The following is a 22,368-nucleotide window of genomic DNA, read 5'->3' as shown; positions in this document are numbered from 1 at the left end:
CCCTGTTGTCGAGTCTCATCTAACGGCGTTACCACCTCCCAAAGCTGCAGCTTCTGGCCCCTGAAAATCTTCATCGGAGCAATTACAGGTTTCTTGCTTTGCTCAAGGACAATTCAACAGTAGCTGCTGAGGAAGCAAAGACCTTTTATATCCACTTAGGGAGGCCAAACTGTTCTGACTGCGCATGTTTCAAACAAGCAACAACCAGATCACAACCACCTCTCTGATCTCAGGCCTGCTGTCGCCCTGCCCAGCCAAACCTCTTTTATATGTAAAGTTAGCTGCACTAGCAATGAATACTAAAGCGCAGCTCAACGCAGGGTCGGCGAGCAAGACTGAACCGATGTACCTGGACACACACACGTCAATGCCACAACATGAAAATGGGAATCTGACCTAACAAGCAGAGTTTTGCTTCCTGCTTTGTCTGTTCATCGATTTTCTCGTCTGTGTCTTCCTGTGTGCTGGCCAGCCCCGCTGGCCCATCCTGTTACCATGGAGATGAGTCCAGACATAGACTGTCTGCAGTAATTAGGTGGATGTTCCCAACAGGCATTTTCTTAGATTCCCCTCTAGTCATCATTTGCGTATTGTCTTTTTATCACTTTTTATCAAGTCACACATTCCCTCCATCTCTCTGTTCCCTGAAGCTCTGCCCTCTTCTCTGTCTGTTCCCGTCCCGGCCCCGTCCCGGCCCCGTCCCGGCCCCGTCCCGGCCCCGTCCCGGCCCCGTCCCGGCCCCGTCCCGGGGTAGTGTCTGTCCTGAAGTGACAAATCTGCTCCTGAAGAAAGCCACAGCCACTAGATCTCATTACGGACGCTCAGGATGGAGCTAAAATCAATACGTCTCACTGATGGCCCTCCTCAACAATACTTTATTCCTCTCTCCTCCAACACAGCCACTGTTACTCCCCACCCCGCTCGTCTTTCCTTCCTAACCCGTCTCCTGTTACCTCCCTGTCTTCACTGCCACATTTGTGCCGTCGCCGCCTCTCACCCTCGGATCCTTCTTCTCTTTCATTTTCGGTGCAACATCTTTAATTTTTGTCACACCGCCACCAGCCGCAGTGTTTGCTACCGACTGCAGTTTTCTGACATCCAGACACAAGCATGAAATACACACGCACAAACAAAGACAAGCTGGGACCCCAAACACACACACACAGACACACACACACATTTATGCTGCAGTCAACACATATTTCTTCTCTCTCATACGAAGTGTGAGACAGAGATGTGCATACAGCCCCTCTGAGTTGCAGCAGGTGTTGCTGACTGGACAGTTTGCTCCCAGTGTAAAATGTAAAGAGGCGGCAGGTCAGATCCATCTAAAGACACCTGCATCACCAGCTTCATGATTTTCCATCACTACCACAAAGAATCGCTCGCACACACACACACACACACACACACACACACACACACACACACACACACACACACACGCCACAGCAAAAAGCCTCTCCATAATAAAACATCAGTCAAAAACAATAAATAGCATGATATCAGGTTAAGTGCTTTTACAGGCACATGCATCAAACAATGTGGACCAGACTGGGAGACGATCAGTGTTAATCTTTCTTTTGTGCCTCCATGCTGACTCAAATGATGTTTGATTATGTATTGACCAGTAACCACATGCTCAGTTCCTCACAGTCAAACTCAAGCCAGTAAACAGACGGGGAAATGACCAGCAACCCGTCACCGAGACTGGTTCAAGGTAACGGATCGCTGAGTCCCCCCTACAGTCGTGCTCAACCACCTGCCCAAGACAAAAAAAAAAAGCTCTGGCTACTGAAAACACTACAGTCACATTGGAAATTAAACGCCTGAATAAATGAAATGACACTAAACACTATTTTCTGACTGCAGCATTTCAGCCCTACACACACACACACACACACACACACTGCACAGACAACTACAAAGAGTTGCAGACAGTGATTTGACATCTTTAACTGGGCACTCCTAAGTGCAGTTTTATGGATTGTAGTTGTGCTTAGATAAATACCCTGCTTCATCTAGGTAATTTAATCAGTGGTGCTGAGTGGCGGCCCAGTCATGACTAAGGTGTTTTTAAGACTTCCCTTTCTGCCTCAATGGGCCATTATCTGCTCATATTAGCCACTGAAAGGGAGGGAGCAGAAGGCAGAGAGACAACTCAAATTGCTCTCTCTCTCTCTCTCTCTCTGTCTCTCTCCAGGTCTCCCTCATTGTGCCCTCAGTTGACACAGAGAAAATGTTTATCAAAGGGCTGATTGTCACAGACTCCATCTCTTCCTTCTCTCCTTTTTCCTGACTCACTCTTTCCTCTCCTGCCTGTCTTCTATTTCAGCATTTCAGAGTTCAGGTATCCCTCATGGCAGGACTAAGAATTTGACGTTGTCGGGGAAGCCAAATATTATCTAACAAGTGACCCAGGATTGGACCAGGAGTAATCGCACAGAACTTATATAAATAACTAGTCAATGAATTCCTTAATGAGCTTAGCTGGTAACAATTGACATATTTGATTTATTTATTTTCCGGCTTCCATAACGTGAACCACACTGCTGTCACTTGTTTTGTATAATAGCAAATAGATGGGTTCACATTTGACAAGCCAAGCCATTTTGACACCGTCACCTTAGGCCATTGTCATTATTTGCTGCCAAAGAATAAACATTTATTTAGGAAATGAATCAGTAGATAAATACACAATGAAAATAATAGTTGACTATTTGCAAAGTTTGCTCAGAGACTAAATGTTTTGGGAATATTTAGGGAGCGACATTATAAAAACTAGATAAGAGAGGGTGATGCACAGATGCACAGGGGGAGATAAATGCATTACAAAGCATATGCAAATGTGAAACAAAACGTGCATAGAAGATACACAGACTATAACAGAAGAGCACAGAGAGCAGAAATTAATCTCACATACAAACAGAAGTAAAGCTGTAGGCAGGAAAAACAGAGAGATGAGCCTACACAAACAATAGTACAGACACAAATAAACTAAACCCTCTTCCTCTTCAATAAGCACACACGAGCTCTGTGCTCTGTGCTCCTGCAGGCTGGCCAGCTGCACAGCAATAGACAGTGTGGTGTAGGGCCAGGGCGGGACGGCTGCAGTGCAGATGCTAGGTGCCCTATTTCATATTCATGGCATAGCGCTAAGCAGAGCTACGGTACACAGGCAGGTACACACAAACATATAAATGTGCACACACAGGCATCCTGCACACAGAGCAAAGCAGTTGAGGGCCGGAGGGGGAAAAGGCACCACCCAACAGTACAGTGTGCCTTTTTTTGAAGTTTCCGGACAGACGATAAAGGTTCACAATGCCGGGAGACTGATATAGAGAACACAAAGATGAAAATGACAGAAATATCGACTGTGCGGCCTCGGCTTTTGTTTTACTGAGTCTTTGAGATAAAAAAACAGCTTTTCAAAAATATAGCCTGGTGTCATTTCAAGTACCATTACTGCTCTGAGTGTCAGACAAATCTGAATACTCCCATCCCCTCTGCATTCAGAGCCCACTAGACCTCAGGAAGGCTATTTATTCCAGGAGGAAGGAGGGAAACTCTCCATCAATACTAAGAGAAACAGGGGGTCAAACACACAACTTCCCTCATCTTTTCAAAGCACACACACAAAACAAAGCACTCTCACATTGCAGACAAATGAAGTTCTAGCATTCTTGAATTGTTTTGGGAAGAAAGACCTATGCATATAAAACGTACTCTGGTCATAAAATCTGAAATCTACAAATAGTGAAGTCATGGAGCTGTTTCAGCAGCATCCCTCACAACCTCACTGCAAGTTGTCGAAGCCCTCAGTCTGACCTCTCCATCAGCAGAGCGAGCGGCCAAAGAAAACAGCCGAAAAGACCGAGCAGTGGTCTCCTGAGCCGGTGTGCAGGGACGGATTATGGAGAGTGTTAGTCAGACGCAAACCACCATAAACTCAGATTCAGGCTCGAATGTGTCAAAGGAATCTGGGGAAAATTTGGGAAAACCTTTGCTTCTGTGCTCTAGTTTTTGGTTCACCATACAGCATATTTGATTATATGGCCTGTTCTTTTTGTCCTGGACTGGGAAGGTTGTGTGGAGTTGGTAGAAAGACCAAGGACTTGAAACAGCATTAAGTTCTGCTTCAAGTCTACAAGTGTGTTAGATGTTCTTAACCAAAAGAAACATGATATACAACAAGTTTTCAGAAATCATTACAGCTTTAAACGGCCTTGCAAAGCTTAGTTTGCATCTAGTGTGTGTAATCAGGCAAGTCCACCAATGCAAATTTAACAAATATCCTGCATGCAAGTGCAGAAACATCAACTCCCTTACTGGACTATGCAGAAATATGCATTTACACTATTGTCTGTGCTCTTTATTTGACAGGACTGATATGTCTGCTGGTTAGGATGAAGGCTCACTGCCTGCCACTCTGGACCTCAAACATGCCCCTGTTGCAATGCTAATGCAGCGTGCAGCGCTCTAAAAACCTCCCCTAATTAAAATCTTAGTTCCAATAACTGCCAGACTAAAGAGATTTGCCTTAAGCACACACTATTAACTGCAGAGGACAGAGTGAAGGCAGCTTACGTGCACATGTTCCTGTGTGTGTGTATGAGCGTGCATTCACATGCCAGTGACGAGCTTCAGTTGGACTATGGCAAGTTACAGCAAACATCAGCAGCCTGGCATGCGAGCAGTTCAAAATCTACACGCATGGATGTCATGACATGTGGAGAGAGTAGGATTTGCAACCGAATGCACAGGAGATGGAGGACGTGACAAAAAAAAGACATTGGAGCTCAAAGTGAAAGCGAGAAAAAAAGAAAAACCTTGGGACGAGACTGAGGGTGAAAGACAACGGGTCAAGAGCTCTCTCCCATTTCTGTCCTCTTAGTCCCCCCCCCCCAGGCTTGTTTTCCTCCCCTGGTCAAAGAATTCGTCTCCTCAAAAAACAAGATTATACCGTGGACACGTCAATTAGCTAAGGGGGGGCAGTGTGCCTACGAGTTACAATCACACATAAGATTTTTTGATTGTTTATGATTTTCATATGCCTGACGAATGAAGATCCATATTTACTTCTGTTTTTTCCTGGTTTCACTTTCTCATTAGCACATTAATGCACCACATGACCAAAGCATTTCTCACCTGCGTCACACACAATGCAAACAGGAATAACAGAGCACAACACAAATAAAACAAGACGGATATTTCCTTCACTAATTCGATGGTGACACTCTGAAAAGACGGGATATAGGACCTTGTAAAGGGGAGGCCAATACTTCAGTAGGTTAAACTCAACATTACTGCCAACCCAGTTTTCTCACTTCTCTGTCTTTCACTACATGTTTCTGTCTGTAAAGTGTGAGACTGTGAGTAAGAAGGAGGAGCTGTTCTTCACTGTGGGGCGCAGCGGAGAGCGGAACGAGATTCAACATATGTACATTTCATTTTATTGGAATTCACAGAATAAGCAGAAGCGACTGACGCTGTTCACAAAATGTCTTGGCAGAGTGAAGGACTGCAGCGATAAAGCCAACATGCAGGTGCATCTGACTCGACACCACGCAGAGATGAACAGCCTGTGTCGACCCTTAAGAGACATACAGGCGGTGAGAAAACACTTCCTCTCTTATCAGATACTGTGATATCAAAGACACAATCGGAGTCGGGTCCTTGTTCAGCGCTATAACTGGTCTCTGCTGATTTCAGTTACTAAAGGACAATATGCACATGCAAATTCCAGATCGCAACGATATAGAAAAGGAAAAAATAAATAAATCCAGGAGGTTCCTCCAGCTGCAGCAGGTTTAGATGAGTCTGTCCTGGTGTTTAATACTTATATCCATGAGCTGACATTTTATTCTGAAAACATTGGAAAGACTTGCAGCTTTTGACATAATGTGGATATCTCAGGCAGAAAGTGCAGAGGAGCTGCCTCAGATTCATGCCAGTCACATGGGGTCCCTTTAGGGGCATGACTGAAAAACAAAACCCCAGCTGAGGGATTTTTACATTGAAGTGAGTGCTAAATGTACATGCACCAGGGCACAGGACAAAAATAATAAGGATCACAACACATACATTAGAAAGGGGGAAAGGGTGTCAGGGGACTGCAGAGGCCCTGCTTATTTGAGGGGGTGCAGGTGCTGTCAACAGAGGCCCCTGCAGCAGTAAGGCAGCCGGGGTGAATGGGTGGGTGGCACACAAAGAGCAAAGCCTTTCTGAGAGGTAAACAGGGAGAAAAACAAACTGACAGACACTACCTGTGCCTCTCGGCAAACTTCACCTCTGCCAAAGCTAATGAAACATGAAAAATCACAAAGATGGTTGGAAAAAGTAGAATGTTCCAAAACCTTTAGCCTTGCAGTTTAAATATCTTGATTTTCTGTGTCTGTAACTAACACTGTGTCCATTTCTGGGTGCCCTGTGATCCTCCAGGGGCCAATAATAAATATGGGATGTTCACAAACCAACAGTTTTATGCAGCTCAAACAGTTAATTTATTGTACAGAAATCAATGACATTTTATTGTAAAGCACAGCCTGGCCTGTGTAGACACACCGTCAGCACTAATATAGCATAGCGTTATAGTTTAGGCAGATATAAGGCCAATTTGGAACTATAACTTTTTTAATCACTGTGGCTGTACACTTCCATACTTGCATTTGGCTTAGCTATTTATTTTAGGTGCTGTGGTTAATGGGAAGAGTGATTTGTTGGCTCAGGGAAGGTTCTGACCAACCCACCCTAACACAAGTGCACTGCGTACTGGAAGGCAAACATTGTGAACTTATTCGTAATCTGTTTGCCTGATTTGGTGAAGGGCACATGTGTAACATCGTCATTGACCCAGGCCAGACGGACACAAAGGCACCCAGAGGTGATGTACGCACATCTAGCAGACAATGACAGACAGTGCGAGAATCTTATCTCCAGGATGCTGCCAAAGCAAACACGCTGCGTCCGGCTCAGCAGGCCAGTGGACGGCTGCTGCATATCTAAGAAACGCTGCACAGAACAGTGTGTGCATGAGGGGACAAAGCTTCAATATGTGATGAAAAGGGAGCAGCTTGTGGAACAGTGGCACTTACACACTTGCACAAAGACGTTAGCAGGTGGGTCCCTGTATATCTCATGTGCTTTGTGATGAGATCGAAAAAGCCTGATGAAGTATGGAACATATTGATCCCCCACTGTTTTTATCCACTGGGATCATTGAATAACCAGGCAGGAACAAACTCCTCAATGAGTCTTTTGGTGTGTGGCCAACCCGTATGTCTGTGGTCAGCTTCTAAAAATGACACTTGCCTCAGCACCAGCAAGCAAAGCATAACAGATGTGATTCTCTGACAGAGGCAGCAGCAAACAGCCGCCTGTATGTGAGACTCCGATAAGACTTTAACGAGTCAAATGAGGGCTAGTTTAAAACAGGATGGACGGTCTGGGACGTCGGGGGACGAGCTGCTAACCGGAGATAGTAAACAGGTATTGGTGTGTGATGAGCAGCTTAAAGGGTAAGGAAGTATTCGCCGGCAGCAGTGTGTGCAGAGCAAATACTCATTCATAAAGGAGGAAGCCAAAGTAGTACTCAGTTTTAATTAGGACACTTGCACATTAGATCAGTTATTTTCACACCATGTGATCTTGAAAGTAAATTAAAGAGAGGTTCGCTGTGAGCAGACTACTTAAATCAGTCACTCATAGAAGCAGGAAGGCACATCGCATCAAAAAGAGACAATCAGGAAACTGGTGACCCCGAGATACACATTCGTTTGAATGTGTATCTGACCAATACATGACAAATTTCAACAAATAAGGTGTTCCCTCCAAAAATACCATGGAACCACTGGCAGCAGCACAACCACAGCTCCAGATCTAAATGGCCCACACAGCTGAGCGGGGACTGAACTATATTAGGAGAACCATTAGGCGCAGGTCAAGATGTTCAGAAGCACAGTGCTGGACATTCATGCCCTCATTCATATTTCCAAACTCCCACGCTCAATTAGATCCAGTCATATGCATCAGTACGTTGATTCAGCAAAATATTCATTTCTGTGGTCATTTCCTCTGCTGGGATGAGGACGGCATGACATTTTTGGAAATGCCTTTCTAAATACCAAACAGCCTCCTAAACGACTGTGGATATGAATTAATGCGTCAATGTCCTGAACTCAACAAAACTGAAATATGATGAGCTTCATAGAGGAGTTATTGCAGAGCAGCTGTAATGGATAAATTACAATTAGCTCGGTTCACATGATGAAGCAGCAACGTTTTCTGTTCCGATTGTGTGATGTGGTTCACCAGATCACATTATAAATAGCTTTGATTACAATCTCAGCATAGTTCTAAGTGGAACCAGCAACAATAATCAGCAAGCATTTTTGCGGTACTAACTCCGCCACATCCTTTTATTAATTCTGACCTCACCCATTCGGGCATGTCCCCTCTCTGCTAATGGTAACCCCTCCAGCTAAAGCACCGCCCAGTTCCTCCATTGATGTTCCCACTGCTGCTCAGGGTGGAACGGAGGATAAACACACAAACGCATTACAGACGACCGAGCTCTGGCCTACCTCCATGCACACGTCTGCACAGGCACGCATGCACTGATATTTACCTCTGAGTCCTTCCTACCCACAAGACCTTGCAATTAGTTCAGGAAAGTTGGTCAGAGGGGCGCCCCCGGCTGGACCGGTCGAGGCAGACAGCAGGGGAGAGATGGTGGGCGATAAGGGTATCACTCCTGAGGGCACATATTTTACGGTAATGACAATAAACGCTATTAGTTTGTCAGAAACTGTTTTATAAGCTTCCCATTCATATTTCTATTGTGTACTAGGTTAGTTGGCCAGATGGAATGGTGTCCCTGATTGGATGAACAGTGGGTCACATGCTTGCTAGTCCCTGTACGGGGAATACCGTGCGGTCTTGTTGATCTCATGAACTTATCTGGAGCTGTGCACGTCAGATGCTGGAAAGAAACACACAGGCAGCAAAATTTCTTCTGATTTAAAAACAAAATCCTCAGTCCGCTATCTCTGTTAATAAACGAACCACACAGTCAGACGATATATGGATCTGCACAGCACACAGAGAGAAAACAGGTGCACCGGAGTTCATCCAAAATACCAGCAAACATTTCTGGGAGAGTCATCTGTGTCATGGGTGCAGAACAGAGTATGTCTGGCTGACAGGCTGTGAACAGAGCACCAGAGCAGAACCTTTTTTAGTTGCAACAATGCCGTCCCAAGGCCCAGTGGAGCAGACAGGGCCGAGAGGAAGCAATAGCCAAGGCATGCTAACTATTATCCGTGTTGGACGTCACTCACGGTCAAACATACGAGTCGTAAGAGACTAACTCACTGGATCACAGTCTATATTAAGGACTGGCTCTTAGTCTTACTCAATATATATATATAAGGAAGTGCCAATAATAGAAGTTGAAGTTCTGACTTGAGTGCAGGTTCCACAAAGGTCTGACATGATCCCATATGAAATATCCAATCTATTCTATTTTTTCTAAATACTTTATTACATGCCAACTTAACCACACGCTGCTGGATGATTCCATGTTGACCTAAACACGTGTGGTAGTCATCTCAGACGCAGCGCAGGCTCTTAATCTTACTTTAGTCTTTGTTTTAAACTTCGCGAGCTGAAGTATGTGGCTGTGTATTTGTCATGAGCTCCATCAGAAACTGTCCAGTGCCCAACAGACATGTTCCTAAACGGAAGCTCAGGGAACCCAGCGAGGACATGGTAAATGGCCTTATTGCACCGTATATTGCCCTTTTTACACTCGAGGGCACTCAAAGCGCTTTTACACTACTTGTCCATTCACCCAATCGCTCACACATTCATACACCGCTGGAACAGCCACCAGGGGCAACTTGTTTGACCTGTGGACCAGGGAAGCCAAGGGTCGAACCAACAACCCTGTGGTTCATGGTCGACCCGCTGTACCTCCATGTTGTTAGTTGATTTTCTGCTGATGCAGAAAAGTGTGGAGACTTTGAATCTGCTCTGGGGATACTGAGCTACACAGCCTGTGCTCGTCCTTTCCTTGTGTTCCTGACACTCCGACCCGATTCCATCAGTGGACGACAGAGGCCGTACGGGTCTTGCAGTTACGGCCAAAGAGCAGATCCTGACCTGCACAGCTGACAAAGTCACATGACCTCACAGAGAGGATAGCTGGTGCCTTTTATTTGTTTTGCTATTTAAGACTCAAAACCTAACACATATCATATGATATTTATTTAATATCAGTGCAGATCATCATCATGTCTGTTCATGTAAAAATGCCAAATATTACCTAACCAGTCATAAATCACAGATAGAAAATCTCTTTTTTACTTTTACAACATTCACACTTGCCAACGACACACGAACTGCGGACAAACATGTTACGACCAATCGCAGGGGAAGTAACTCAGACGTTCACCAATCACAGGCACCCACACTGCCAAGGCGGCCATCTTTAGCAACAGGAGTCAGGGCTGACAAGTTCGGTCTATCATTTCGAGCCCCAGAAATTCCTGCATGTCTGCATACCACAGCGTGCAGGGGGTGGGAGCACAAAGCAAAGGAACAGAGGGACAGAGAGGGAAAAAAAGGAGGAGGGAGGGAGGGAGAGCAGAGAGAGGAGGAGCGACAGAAGCAGGGAGGAGAAATGAGGAGAGGAAAAAGTAAAACTTCTTTTTCACCGTGCTGTTTTAGCGCCGTCTGACACTTTCCAGGCTTTTCCACACACAACCTGACGACGAGACCTGCAGACCATTTTGGCAGAGTAACAACTGCATTTATCCTTCAGGAGGGCATCATCAGGGTCTAGTGAAGGCAGACGGGGAAGGCACAGGGAATGCATACTATGAACAGGAGTGCTACAGTTTTCTATTACTCTATAATAAAGACACTGTACAGGGAGAGATGACAACAGCAGCTATTTTTTACTGCAGCCTTAAAACCCCGTCACCACTCTGGTATTGTCAGGAGAAGCATTTAAGCAAAGAGAGAAGGATTATCATAGCATTTCTATATATGTCTATATCACTGCTCAAGCTACCAAGAACAGCCTAGGGAACCTCATTTTAATAACACAGGACTCTTACGGGGTGATCAAGACAGAAGTGGCAAGATACAAGAAAACTGCAGCTTTAAAACACCAACAGGGGTGAGGTCAGGTGTTCGACAGACATAGGAGAAGAAACAGGTTCATGCTCAGCACAGAAGGTGGACTTTAGTATTACAGGATCAATCATGAGCTACACATTCAGTAAACAACTCATTTTATGGAGGGGATGACATGAGATGAAAGCTGTTGGCTTCAACACTGACATGCTCATCCTGTGACCCTGTGCCCTTGTCCAGCACATAAACTGGGATTATCAACTTCACATGCTGCGTGACAACACATGATACTCAAACATAAACGCACACAGCTGGCACCGAGATTTATGGAGCCATTATCTTCTTACTCAGTCACACATGATTCATAAACATTTCTTATCATTTTTCCACAACACAGTGCAAAGATTTCTCAAACTGGTTAAACTGAGTACGTGTCAGTAAGTAAAGCTCCTGAGGCAAATGTGTGATTTGTGATATTGGCCTGTACAAATAAATTTGCCTTGGCTCAATACAAATGCCACAACACGTACCACAAAGTGCAGGTCCGAGGAGAGTACTTGCTTTGCAAATTGGAGGGATTCCAATCTGTGCTCTGATGCCAGCGGTGCAGCGGTGACACAACCACTGATCCATTTAGGAAAACAGAGGGATTTAGACAGAGCCGCCTTTCAGCATCAACAAAATGTTTCCTGACACTATTTCCTTTTCAGATGAGATACTCTATTTCCTAATGAGACATCTTACTACTACAGACTCTATTATTCCACGATATAAACAATAACACACACACACACACACACACACACACGTACACACACAGCCCAAAATAATTACTTTATTACTTTTCTACGTACAAGTTAATCACTTTATTAATTACTATTAATTAATATAATTTAACCATTTAATCTTCTTCTTCTTGGCAAACTTGCTCCATGCAAACCTGGAGATAAACTGAGGATGGAATTTGACATTTATGAAAACTTCATGATGAGACTATTAAACAACGAGTCAGAACTTGAGGTGGAGGTTTTGATTAACTGTTTTATTTCCATTGACCTGGATAAATATGTTTTTGTATTGAGATGCTCTCAGGACAACTGGTCCCTCCTGAGCCGACCTTCCACCCTCTGGAGCCTGGTGTCACTTTCATCATCTTAAACAGACTAAGCTTATCTGGACTGCAACATTAAAGGGGTGGTAGCCATAATCAAAGCCCCCATTTCCTGAGACTTAAGCTCCTGTTGCAGACACTACATGCTCTGGGTTGGGCCAGACTCCCGATAGGGTACTGTGTGGTTTTTGTGCGTTGAGAGAACCCATTAAATGGTTCAAGGAAAACAGCCATTTCTTGAAAGGCAAGGACATGACATTCGGTGAAGTGATTGAGCTGGGTCTGGACAGAACTACGTGGAAAGAGTTGGGTTTGGAAGCAACTCCAGGGATGTGGAGGTCATTTGAGGATAAACAAGTTCAGTTGGGGAAAAGCAAGTTCAGAAACAAAGCCGATTTCCAGCGCCAACTTCTTGAGGGTTTCCTGTAGTACATGTTTGGACTGTTCTTGCTCAACCAAACCAACGTGTACACGACCAAAACAGCAGAAAATAAATATATGAAACCATAATAATAATTTGTGCAGTCTGAGGTATCAGACGAGCATGAACCCCACAGCCCACACATCACCGCTAATACCTTCTCAACCTGTGGGAAAAACTGCTTTCCCAAGGTTGGAAAAACAACAAAATTCTTGAGAATTTCTAATGTCCAAACACCCTTCCCAACGCGTCAGTCTATCGCCTCAAAGCCCCGATGAAATTCCAGGTATCTGGTGGAGCATAAGCGTCACATACTCCAAATGCAGCACGTACTAGTAGTTGTGGTTACAGACTATGTTAATCTGCTCACACGTGGTTTCTGAGATCATGTATGCATGAACATAGACAGCGCTGCCCTACCCCACTGAATGAGCAGAGTTGTTCACTCTACAGTGAGTTAATGATGTACAGGCAGGAACTGTATGTGCTTTGAGCTACAAAACATCCTCATCCTCTTTGGCAGATGTGTGTTTATGGAGAACATAACAAATACCTGTCACTTCCTCGCATTCACACGACCGATTTGTTCTTCGATGGCACATGAGGACTCTTTGCATTTGTCAATTGACTGAGCTAGGATGGTGTTTTTCACCTGGGGGTCTTCAGTTGTGATGGCTAAGGGTTAGGGTGAGGGGGCCAGGGATTGTGTGTTAGTGTCCTTACAATGACAGAAGAATGTGTTTGTGTGTGAAAAGGTCTTCATGTTTAGATTAGAGCTTGTTAGGACACTGACATTGTGAGGATGCTTTGGCCTCACAAGGGGCTTTTCAGGCTCAAGACTTGGCTTCACATTAAGTAGTAAGTAAGTTTACATTATGAGGAATCATCCTCAACCAGATGCTGATCGCCACCTCATACATTTTAGGGTGACGACTTGGTTTAAAGTTAGGGTGAGGTTGGGTTTAGGTCTCCAGGAAATCAATGTAAATTCACCATGAGGTACAGAAACAAAGATTTGTGTCTGTGTGTGTGCACACCTGGTAGCACTAACATTGTGGGATCCGAAACCTGCATACGACACACTGTGGGGACTCATGAGGATTACATGCTGGTCCCCATCAAGGAAATAACTGAATCTGATGAGGACTTGGAGTAAGATTAGAGAACGGTCAGGGTGAGGGTTAGGCAAATAAAGGTTTGGTTAACTCTTCAGGATATAAATCTATGCCAATGTACAGTCCCCACAAGGGACAGAAACAAACATTTTTGTGTGTGTGCGTAGGGCTGATGTCAGAACTGGAAGCAGGCAGCTATCTGATCCGGGCAAACACCTGAAAACAATCCCATTCCCTCAACCAGAGGGAGAGCCATGTTATTTCCTCTTCACACTCGAGAACACGTCATGCTTCTCCTCTCTCCGCTCGTCGTCTAATTTCTGACATACTGGTTCACAACCTGGGGGTTTGCAAACTGATGAATGAAATAAACATTTGCAGGACTGTCAGATCTTGGCATTTCTGTCAAAGGTTTGCAGACCTGGAGAGCTGTGAACTATTCATCTAACTTTCCTTCCTTTTATTTTCTCCCACATGTAAATCATATTCCCCCACCCTGCTCTCGATCCCTGCCAGCCTTTCCCCCAGGGCCCAGTAGAAGCTCAGCTGCAGGAAGCACTTTGGACAAAGGCGGGAAGTAATGAGGAAGTCCTTTCAGACAGCTCAGGCTGTAACAACCACTCGCCTGCCAACATGCTCTTCTCACACAGAAACACTCATCAAACCCCACATGAAGAGAGGAAATCAAACTATTCCACTGATTAGGAAGGAATATCAGGTACGCCCTCAATTTCTACTTGTCTACTAAAAGTGCAAGGAGAGTGAACAGATGCATAACCCTTGACAAAAAACCAAAAACTGTGGAGCAACAGTAATCATTCATCTTGTTCCAGCTTGTCCTCAGAAGCATCCACATTACAGGCTGCACTTTTACTAGCAGCACCTATTAGCACAGTGGGCAGCAGCGTCAGCCTGCTCCGCTTAGCCTTACATGCATGTTTGTGCTCCATTTGGCTGTGTATACAAGTGTGTACATGTTGTGCATGTGCGTAAGTGAAAGTGCATTTTAATATACGCATGTGTACTTTGTGTGTGTGTGTGTGAGTGTGCAGAGCAGGATGTGGGAGTGCCAGTCCATTGATGAGCTGGAGAAGAGAGGAGAGGAGTTTTCCAGATCCCCTGGGGGGCTCAGCTTGCACCGCCTGCCTGCTACTGCACCCGCTGCACGAATGGAGCGAGCACGCACGTACATAACCGATGCCAGATTATCAAAGTTAATTTGGATTCGTTAACCAGAATGAAAGCTCCCAGGAAGGAAAGAGCAAGATTACTACGTCTCCCTCTCCATCTGTCTGTTTCTCTTCTTCCTTCCCTTTTGTGTTGCCCTCTCTTACAGTTTCTGTCTCTTCCTCTCTGCCCCTTATAAGATATGCTTGGTAATTCAAACACCAGCGAGTGAGCGAGCATGTGCCCGTGTGTTGATGTGACACAGAAAAGCTTTAACTCTCACAGAAGAGCCTGCCTCTGTCTGTCGCAGCGTTTCAGACGAAGTTGAAAACAAATGGGAGCAGCTCTCTCTTTTGTATGTGAGAGTGTATCAGTATCAGGTTCACATCGATAGTAATTGACTTTACTGAGAAATGGAGAACAATTCAAATGCTGTCCTAATTAAGTGTGTGTACTTTTCCCTGTTTGAATGACAAATAAGGGACCAGGAAGACAAAGAGTTCACATTTGCCAAAAAACCAACATCAGTTGTTTGCATTCATAAATCATTACAACTTCATTTTTAATATCTGTTCAAACAACTATGCAGCGTAGCATATTATCTCCAATTATGACTATAAATAATATATTTTAGCTGTAATCAGTAACCTCAGCGCTAGTGTGAACTCCTGCTGTGTTCGATTATGGAAGCAAAGAGTATTTGAATCCAGGAACCCTCCTATGCACTTTCAAAATGATGCATGCACTGCACGTGTTCAGTACTTTGATTCTTAATGTGTGAGCTCCCACCTTCAGGCAGCCAAGTTAATTCTTTGGGGGAGAAGACTATCAGATTGTATTTCTAGCTTCAAGTCCCCTCTCACTGAAAACGCATCTGGGTCAAAGTTCAAGTGGCCTCAGGCCTCCAGACTGTGATCATTTGGTTGCACTTTGTTTAGACATAGTGAGATTAACTGCAATCTTTTCTCTCTACCTTTATGTCATTGGTATTTTATTGAGGAAAACAACAGGTCTTCTTCAACACATGGGAGCAGGGACTCGGAAAGGAAAAGGAAAAACCTGAATGTTTGATCCCGACAGAGAAGGGATCCACTGGTGGCATGGTTTGGGTTTGCTTCTCCCTACAGAGGGAAGGGTCACTGCAAATAGGTTGAGTGATCAGCTTCATCCCATGATGATTAAGTTCTCTCCTGATGGTAGAGGTCTCTACCAGGATGACAATGTCTCCATCCACAGGGCACGAGGCCTCACTGAATTTAAAGTCTCCAGTCTATAGACATCATACGAAACAGTGAAATGAACGAGGACGCACAGACTAACACAAAAACAAAGAAAGCATGAAGGGACAGTTGAACACCACTTAAAAAAAGGTTAGGAGTCCTGCACACAGGACGTCAGCTCGTCTCTTTGTGTTTATGTCCTTGTGTTCCCTGTGTCACTGAGCACTAAGTGGCTAATTAAGCTAACAGCAGCTTCAGGAAAACTCATCCACTTAACTCTCGTTAGAAACAACCAGCAGCCTGAGCGTAGTCACTTTTTCACACCAGTTAAGAGGCCAGCTAAGTGTTTCTGTTTGGTTGTGGGCGCAGGCCAACAGCACACTTCACTGAGTGCCTCCTTCCCTAATACTGTTATTTTCTGTCTCTCCTTAGCCTCCTCTAGCTTGGCCCCTTGCCCCTCTGGCAAGTGTGTGTGTGTGTGTGTGTGTGTGTGTGTGTGTGTGTGTGTGTGTGTGTGTGTGTGTGTGTGTGTGTGTGTGTGTGTGTGTGTGTGTGTGTGTGTGTGTGCGTGTGCGTGTGCGTGCGTACCTGGAGCTACACTTAAAAAGCCATACCATTGTTTACTTGGCTTTGCCCAGGCCCTTCCTGTCCCGTCCTGGCCTCATCTTATCCACACTCAGTGTCCAGTTTCATTTGATAGCCTGAGAAATAAAACACTAATGGAAACGACACTGAGGATAATTTTCATTAGCGAGGAGCCAGTGAATAAAAGCCGAGACGACAGCGTGAGCATTTATTAAATGGTCGATACGAAGCTGGTATATACAGCTTAAATTACAATCACCTCACAGAAGCTCTGAGACAATTTAATGACACATAAACGGACAGTAAAGGAATAGCTCAAAGTTTTGCTTGTTTGCTTTTTTTCAGAATAAGATGAGAAAGTTGACAACACTCTCACATCTGTTACTTATAAAGCTATAGCCAGGACAACATTACCTTGCAAAGGCTCTGTACAGACTGAAAAAATAAATAAATAAATAAATAAATCTGCCTACCTGCATTTCTGAACAGTGACTTTCTGGAGTGTTTACATTGTCTTAAGTACAAAACTTCCTTTCAGTGTTTCCTTCCTGAGCGTGGACTAAATTAATTTCACGTAGGTCTGTTGCTGTAACAGATACCAGTTTCAGATGGCTAACTGAGGTTGCTGAGGCCTCATATTTGCTCCTGCACAGAAGGAAGATATATAAGTGTAGATACATTTGATTAAATCTAGCCCATATGGACTTGAGCATTTATTACAGTGAGCAACAATCCTCTCGACGTAGACATGGGTGTTGTTTTATAAGACTTCAAAACTCCCAATCAACCATTTATCAAACTTTTTACATGATGTAAAGTCTCAACCTGCTTTTTCCTGCACTCCCAGGGAATAAAAAGGTCCATTCCATCATTTTCATTTTCAGCTCTCCCTACAGTCTCTATCAGCTGCTCCTGCAGTCTCTCTCTGGGTTAATACAAAAGCAGTTTTCTTAAATGTCCTTCAAATGTCCATGTCAAAAAATTTAATTCCTATCCCTGCTGCTGACGCTGTGATCACCTCTGACCGTGAGGAGGGTCACTAAGCCATTTGGGATGACACACACTGGCCCTTTTATATCACCCACCGTCTGAGGTTCAGCCTGGGTGACTGTGACAGAGGGAAAGAGGTGCAGGTCATGGAGGGAGGCAACTTTCCCTGTGTGGCTTTTGTCACTGAGGTGAAGCTGTGACTCTGTTTGTGCGGTGCCTGAAAACAATGGCAGAAAACAACAAAGCATGTAGGCAAAGTGAACTTCGACCTGAAAAGATTTCTCTCCTTTGCTTGTGTGTGTATGTTTTTGCGTGTGTGAGTTGTACAAACACAGTGCTGGCTGGCGTGTGTCAGGCTGAACACAGTGTGCCAGGCCTCAGCGACAGGCAGAGCCTTATCTAAACAGGAGATCGACTGTTTGTTCCCATTCCCTCATTCTCTCATCTGTGAGTATTACCCTGACTTCCTTCCTATCTGTACTTTTCTCTCTTTACCGCTCATTTAAAAATCCAGTCCTCAGCCCTGTGTGCAAGCTTTCTACTTGCAATCTGCCTGAGTATGTGTCTGCCATCTGTAAATATAACCCTGTACCATCTATACATGTACTCTCTCTCACTTTCTTAATTTATTCTCCTATGTTTGTAACACTGGCAAATTTAACCTGCCGTCATTTTCTGCTTTCCAGGGGGGCGTCCACGAGCAGGGTCCACTGAAGAATGACATGTAGGCCTGGCAGCAATTCACTCTGATGTCCTGCTCCATACCATAATACAGTGATAGCAAAGAATACTACCACCCTTCATCGAATATGCTAATAAACTACTTATAGTAGTCCCTCTATATAGTAAACAGCTTATAGTTCAAGTTCATTTTTTTACTAGTTGCTGTTTCCTGCTTTGATTTTTTGCATATGTACTTTAACTTGTCTTGTATTTCTGCACTTTGAATTACTCTGTGCTAGATAAATAAACTTGGCTTTCCTCATACAAGCTTAGAAAACTGCAGTACAGGTGAGCTTGACCAAAGCCAGGTTGGACACATGTTAATAGGGAGTAATACATGACAAGTCTTGGTGCACAGGTGCTTGTATGTGCACAGAGTGATCTTCCTGCTTGTAAGGAACACGTGGAAGATCAGAAGGAATGCAGGTTCTTCCCTGGCACTTAGCTAAGGCAACTGGAACTCTATAAAAACACAAACAATCCCACAATTTCCACTCTCATAAACTTTAATGTGCTATCTAATGTTACTCCATTATGCACGATAACACACGCACACAACTGTACTTCGATCTTTGTGAGGAAACTCACTGACATAATCCAGTTCCTGAGCCTTACCATGACAACTAAATGTCTAATCTCAAGCCTGACCTAACCCTATTTCTAACCTCTACCCCAAAACCAAGTGTTAACCCTCGGTTACTTCGTGTTGGGCCTCAGTAACTGGGGGAAACAACAAATTTCTCTTCTTTTAAGTTCACATTGCACCTGCTCTTTATTTCAGGTTTCTGTTGCGTGACTATAATTTTAAGATGCATAATAAATTTATACTAAAGACACAAAACTCACTGTTAATATTCCTGTACTGTTGTTATTTTTACAATTGCTTTTAGAAAACTGTATAATTGTGTATTATTCTCTATTGAGAAGAACACAGTTTTTAGGTATCAGGTTTGGTTGCTGTCTGCTAAAAAGGTGTCAATCTGGCAAAGTGGAACTGCAACTCTCATCAAGAGTGGGGACACACTTTGGTACCATTATATCCAATAGACACTCAAACAGGTGGACTCAACCTGTGTGTATCCCTGTGCGTAGGCCACACACACTCCCCCCGGCTGCAGGGGCAGAAAGCCGTTGCATCATTTTCTAGAAATGGTTCCTTCTGTGACACACAGATCTTAACTGGTGCATGTCACATGACGCAGAGCAAAGTGCCATACCTGTTCCTCTGTCCGAAGCAGAAGGAGACCTGAGCGCACAGGAGCAGGGTCTTTGACACACACACTCCTGTTTATCAGTCAGCAATCCTCTCCCTAATGCTCAGGGCTGTTCATCTGAAACCAAGTCCACGCTATGTATTTATCAATATTTGACAAATAACTGAAAAGTAAAATCATATTTCTATGTTTAATATAATGTCTCACCTCTCTGCTCTGTGGTAATCTTAAGATCTAAGATTTAAACAACGTAGAGCTCTCTTAAATTCAGGATAACTATTAGTTTTAAGCAGAAAGACTTAAAATTGTCACTAAAAACATGGAAGAGCTAAAACACAGATAATGTCCACTTCATTAAAGTAAAACGTCTGCGGCAATGTGTTTGTACAGATGGAGCCCGAGACACAAAGAGAACCATTTCCTGTAAGACTCTCCTGACAGAAGGAGCCAACATTATATGTGGGCTGCAGCAGTCGATGTTCGAAGTATAAACATGGCAGAGGTCATTACGCTTTGAACACTGGGCTTTCTTTCAGACACGGGGAAGAGAAAAAACAACACAAGCTATAATCACCTTAACAAAACCTAAAATAAAACAACCATTCTGTGTGTGTCTTACAATAGAAGCCGTTCTGTGTTTATGGGAGGTGAGGAAAGACAGACTGACTGGCAACTGGCTGCAGCAGCAAGCAAACAGCTTTTTATCCTGCTAACAATGAGAGGAAATCTGTAGCATTTCTAACAAGCATGTGTACTATACTCTTTTCCCTGTCACTCTTACCTCATCACTTCAGTGCATTTGCTTCCCATAATGCCAACCTCTGACTGTGCAGTTCCCTGACTCCACAATCCAGTTGAGTCATTTTACACATTAAGTAGATCCCAAGCCTGTAATTACAGATCGCTTGCCCACAATGCACCAGTCAATGAGTGCTCATCAGAGGGCGTGCTGTGTCCACGACCCCTGGTTGCTGATATTAGGAGCAGCCGCCCCCCCCCCCCGCCATAGAAATCACTACATAAACCATTTGGGAAGAAAACATCTGTTGCCTCAACTGATGCTGAAGTGGAAAAAGTTCGACAGCAAAATGTGACAATGGGCAACAAAAACAGACCCAGCACAGGAATTATGATATACACAGGACTTAATGTGACCAAAACAGGCCAGTGAGGAGTGATGCAAAGAGAAATTCCTTGTTTTATCATGTTGAAGTGTGATGAATGCTCTTATAATGAAACCATCTTGTGATGGAGCATAGAGGATTCTGGAAAGGTGCTAAACTATCATGTGTGCACACAACAACCAATCAATACCAAACTTTTTCCACTGCTTCATGTATAAAGTCAATCAGTCTTTTCTAATTTGGGGAGTGTCAGGCTGGTTTTAATACCTGACGGTGTTTATGTTCCCCATCTGGTGTAAGGGGACCAACACATCAACACACATATACACTTACTTCTCTGGCAGTGGTTCTGGGACCAGCAGCGCCCTCTGAAGTGTCCGTTGATGGTGTTCTGCTGGCAGATGGTCTGACCCTGGGCTGTGCCCGGACACACGTCTCCACATTCCCTCTCATTCTTATTTTGCATGATGAAGTTGTCCTCCACAGAGTCCAGGATCTTGGACCAGTCTAGGGTGGCCAGGTAGCACAGGTCTGGATTCTTCTCAATCCTCACGGCGCCCCGGGTTATATTCATCAGACTATGAAGGCCCACCTCCTTCAGCTGCAACATCTCGTAAATCACAAGAGCGTAGTTGAAGAAGAGGTTGTTACCACGGATCACCGTCAGGTTTGGGAAAAGATTGCTGAGGGTCTCAAGGCCATAGACCCTAAACAGCAACACGTAGTCGGTCACAACTCGCAGCTTTGGGTAGCTGAGGCCTCGGAAGTCCTCGGTCTTGGTCTTAAACATCAGCAGAATCTTCAGGTGGCCCTCTATGATGGTGCAGTTATCCAAAAGCTGGAAGTTGGTCACGTTGTTCCGGATGTCCATGCTCTGGCAGACTGGAAGGACAGACGGGAGCACAACAAGTTGTTAGTTATTTTATTATGTTTTAAACAAACATTTCATTAAAGGTTACTATACATCAATAACCTTTACCTGAAAGCTGCCAAATAAACACATAGATAGAGCGATAAAAAAACTTTACTCATCAACATAGATCGTCTGAAACTGTTTAAGTTGATTTAGGTACAAGAAGCTAAAACTAATAGCCCAGTAATAAATTCTGACTCAGTGTTGATTCACTGTATGGATCATTCTGGAGACTTTAGCAAACGATGCTCATGATTTGTAACATGCAACAAGTTGAGCTGTAACAAGTGATTATATTCATCATCTATAATCCAAAAACAGTTTATTGTCGTCCTCAGAAGATAAAGCAGCAAATCCACAGACCTGAGAAACAGGATATTTTCTTTATATTTTTAAATAAACAGATTGACTGTTTTAGTATATCTGGTCTACACTCCCTAATGGAAATGCAGTACATGTAAATTTGTGTTTAATTGCGTGTATGTAGTGAGCTTTGCTGTGGCTTAGAGCAATGGACCAAACAGCCAAAAGGTTCATCCTTGTTTTGCAACAGTTTTAAAACAACTGGATACAAACATGAACAGAAACTGTTTTTCTCAATTAAGCCATGAAACCACCAGTATCGTGCATTAAGTGGAGCACC

The 22,368-nt window shown here is 44.1% G+C and overlaps 1 protein-coding gene and 1 long non-coding RNA gene across 2 annotated transcripts in view; one reads left to right on the top strand and one right to left on the bottom strand.

The window, feature by feature from the left end:
* Positions 1–22,368, bottom strand: part of insrb (insulin receptor b) — a 72,067-nt gene that overhangs the window by 28,586 nt on the left and 21,113 nt on the right. Inside the window, exon 2 of the mRNA XM_026304820.1 lies at positions 21,146–21,694. Within this exon, the coding sequence (XP_026160605.1) occupies positions 21,146–21,694 (549 nt within the window). The remainder of the gene's footprint in view (positions 1–21,145; positions 21,695–22,368) is intronic.
* LOC113129085 (uncharacterized) lies at positions 5,159–15,664 on the top strand. The gene is made up of 4 exons (XR_003295572.1): positions 5,159–5,289; positions 5,472–5,615; positions 14,306–14,507; positions 14,842–15,664. It is a non-coding gene; the product is annotated as an uncharacterized LOC113129085 (long non-coding RNA).

Source organism: Mastacembelus armatus, chromosome 4, assembly GCF_900324485.2.
Source record: "Mastacembelus armatus chromosome 4, fMasArm1.2, whole genome shotgun sequence".
NCBI lineage: Eukaryota > Metazoa > Chordata > Actinopteri > Synbranchiformes > Mastacembelidae > Mastacembelus > Mastacembelus armatus.
This window is presented reverse-complemented; position numbering and strand designations above follow the sequence as displayed.